Below are 2495 nucleotides of genomic sequence, written 5' to 3' on the forward strand. Positions count from 1 at the left end.
ATCGACGGTTTCCGCAGCCCTGTTGATAGTCCGCTTCCGTTTCCTTAATCTAGGCCAGTCACGCGTAGCGACAGCTTGTGCAGCCCCCATATCTCGCATCATAATGTGGCGCCGCGAAAGTGTGGCGCTGCGAAACTTTCGCGCCACCAGATGTATATTGATTAATGAAAATAAAACAACTTGACTAAATAAAAAAGCAATGCAGGTCGTAATAATGTGTTCCTCATTATGTTAACACCAAATATCTCACTTTGGTTGGTCTTTTTCCTATCTAAAAAAGGTTGTTTTTTCACTCTACCTCAGCAAAACCAAATCATCATGCATATAGCATAGAGTAACCATTGCCCGATATGGAATAATAGAGACGGGTGGTTTTACCCCACACATACATGTGGGCGGTGTGAGGGTAACTCTAACAAACTGCCTTAATCGCTATAATACCATACCATAAATCACCAGATCAAAAGCATCCAAGTGTCTAAAGTGGGGAGTGGCCGCCTCACGTGCCCGGCCCTCCTCCTCTTTTTATGCCCCTGCCCCTGCCCCGTTCCTCCTCCCCAAAACCCCTCTCCCCACCATCCAGTCTCTCTCCAGAACTTGGGACAGAAAGGCCACCGTATTGAAATATAGATTGACAGAGGCGGGGCGGGAACAAGCGAGCGAGCGAAAGAGCTCGGCACGAACCCGGTCCGACGAGATGGTCAACAAGCGGCCGAGGAGCATGGTGATGCGCCGGAAGGTCAGCGTGGCGTCCATGCCGTCGGTGCAGAGGCGGGTGCGCCAGGTGAGCGGCGACGACAAGCAGGCACGCGAGAGGCCGATCTTTTTTGTGTCGGCTTGCGACGAGGAGATGGGCGCCGGAGGCGGCGGCCACCACTCTCTGAAGAGGGACGCATTTACCGGGCTGTGGATGACGGCGGCGTTCCTGGCGGCCTGCGGCATCTGCGCCAAACCCCTCGCCGACAAGGATGCATATATCTACAGGTACTAGCGTCACTGTTTTCCCATTCTTTGTTCGTCGTAGCGTGGAAATGTCCGGCGGAATTCTCGTGTTTCGACCTCGTGTTTCAGTTTTGTCTTTTTCGGTAGCTTCCTGGTGATTTTTGGCTAGGATCCGATTAATCTCTCATGATACTTTCTGATGTGAATTCCGCGCCGTTCGTTCGTTTTCCACGTCAAGGTTGCAACTGATCGAATCATCCTATGATGTTGCTGGCATCCTACGATTTTGTGATGGTTTCGTGGTTCCCCTCGGTTATGTGAAGGGGTTATTCAGGATCCGTTTTCATATATGAAAATTTAGTGACCCTCTCTGTTTAATCTAGACAAGTACTCCGTACTAATTTGATAACCTCGCTCATTAGAAAGGTAATGCTGATTCCATGCTAGTATAAGCAGTCAAAAATCGAGGCTACTAGTATAAGCAGTTCATAGCATGAATCTTATGCTCTCCCATATTCTAGAGGAATGTTAGATGCAAACCTTTTTCCTCAGCATGTTATTTGTTGCCGATACATTTTTGGTTTGATCTGCCATGTTAATTAATTATTAATACTCCCTATGTATTTGCTATTCAGATATGTACTATTGATGCATGGGGTGCTCATAGCCTGATATTTTTTCCTCTTTTAATTTTGGTCGCTGAATTATGCTCGAACTGCCCTGTCTCAAAATATAAAATTATTGGGATGCATTTAGATTTTTTTAGGGGGGTTGCATTTAGATTTAGTTTTCTAGCCAAGAGCCAAGACTACATATATACTCCCTTAAGCAACGCAATAATTAAAGAATATTAATCAGCCAATCATACGAGTTGTTGTTTGATTATCATACCATAAAATTGTCACTCGTTACCATCTGAGCTCGTATTTCTTTGATTGCCACAATATGTCATCAACCAGAGAGAATTAAATAAATACTAAAAAAATCCATGGTTTCTTCACTACAATAACAAAAGGTTAAATTTATTCGTTGGAGATGTCTCTGACATGATGGTCCAATTCCTTTGTCTGTCTTCTGCAGGAGTGAGTTTGCATTCTGCACCAAGGAGTGCAGGGAGAAGTACATGGAGAAAGACATAATGATGGAAAAAAGCGCCGCCTCTGATCCATCAGGAAGGCCCCGTCGGACCAGTCCAGCAGCGGCGGGGGCTCATGCAGCGGGTCAGGCAAACCCATTTAGCTTATACTAGCTCCTAGTTATGTGTCATAGACATATGTGGTATAATCTCCACCAAGTTTAAGCCGTCCGTCCATGTATACAAGTACAAGGTAGTAGTATGAAATAATGGTCGAATAATGGTCGGCTACATCCCCGTTTCATGAGTTAGTTCCACCGCTTCGTGGTTGATATGGAGCTGCGAGATATTTACCTCATACTCAGTCCAAGGAGTAGGACCACCATCCCTCATGCACAATGACGGCGTTCTTTGTATGTCATGTTGAGAGGTCTCGCACCCATACTATCTGCTACGCAGCTTGGCCTCGACCACCGTC

The 2495-nt window shown here is 46.1% G+C and overlaps 1 protein-coding gene across 1 annotated transcript; it reads left to right on the plus strand.

The window, feature by feature from the left end:
- Positions 1 to 569: 569 nt before the first annotated feature.
- Positions 570 to 2495, plus strand: LOC123134492 (FCS-Like Zinc finger 7-like). The gene is made up of 2 exons (XM_044553744.1): positions 570 to 984; positions 2023 to 2495. The coding sequence occupies exons 1-2, from the start codon at positions 698 to 700 to the stop codon at positions 2189 to 2191; spliced, it is 456 nt and encodes a 151-aa protein (XP_044409679.1). The 5' UTR covers positions 570 to 697; the 3' UTR covers positions 2192 to 2495.

This window comes from Triticum aestivum, chromosome 6B (assembly GCF_018294505.1).
Source record: "Triticum aestivum cultivar Chinese Spring chromosome 6B, IWGSC CS RefSeq v2.1, whole genome shotgun sequence".
Taxonomy (NCBI): Eukaryota; Viridiplantae; Streptophyta; class Magnoliopsida; order Poales; family Poaceae; genus Triticum; species Triticum aestivum.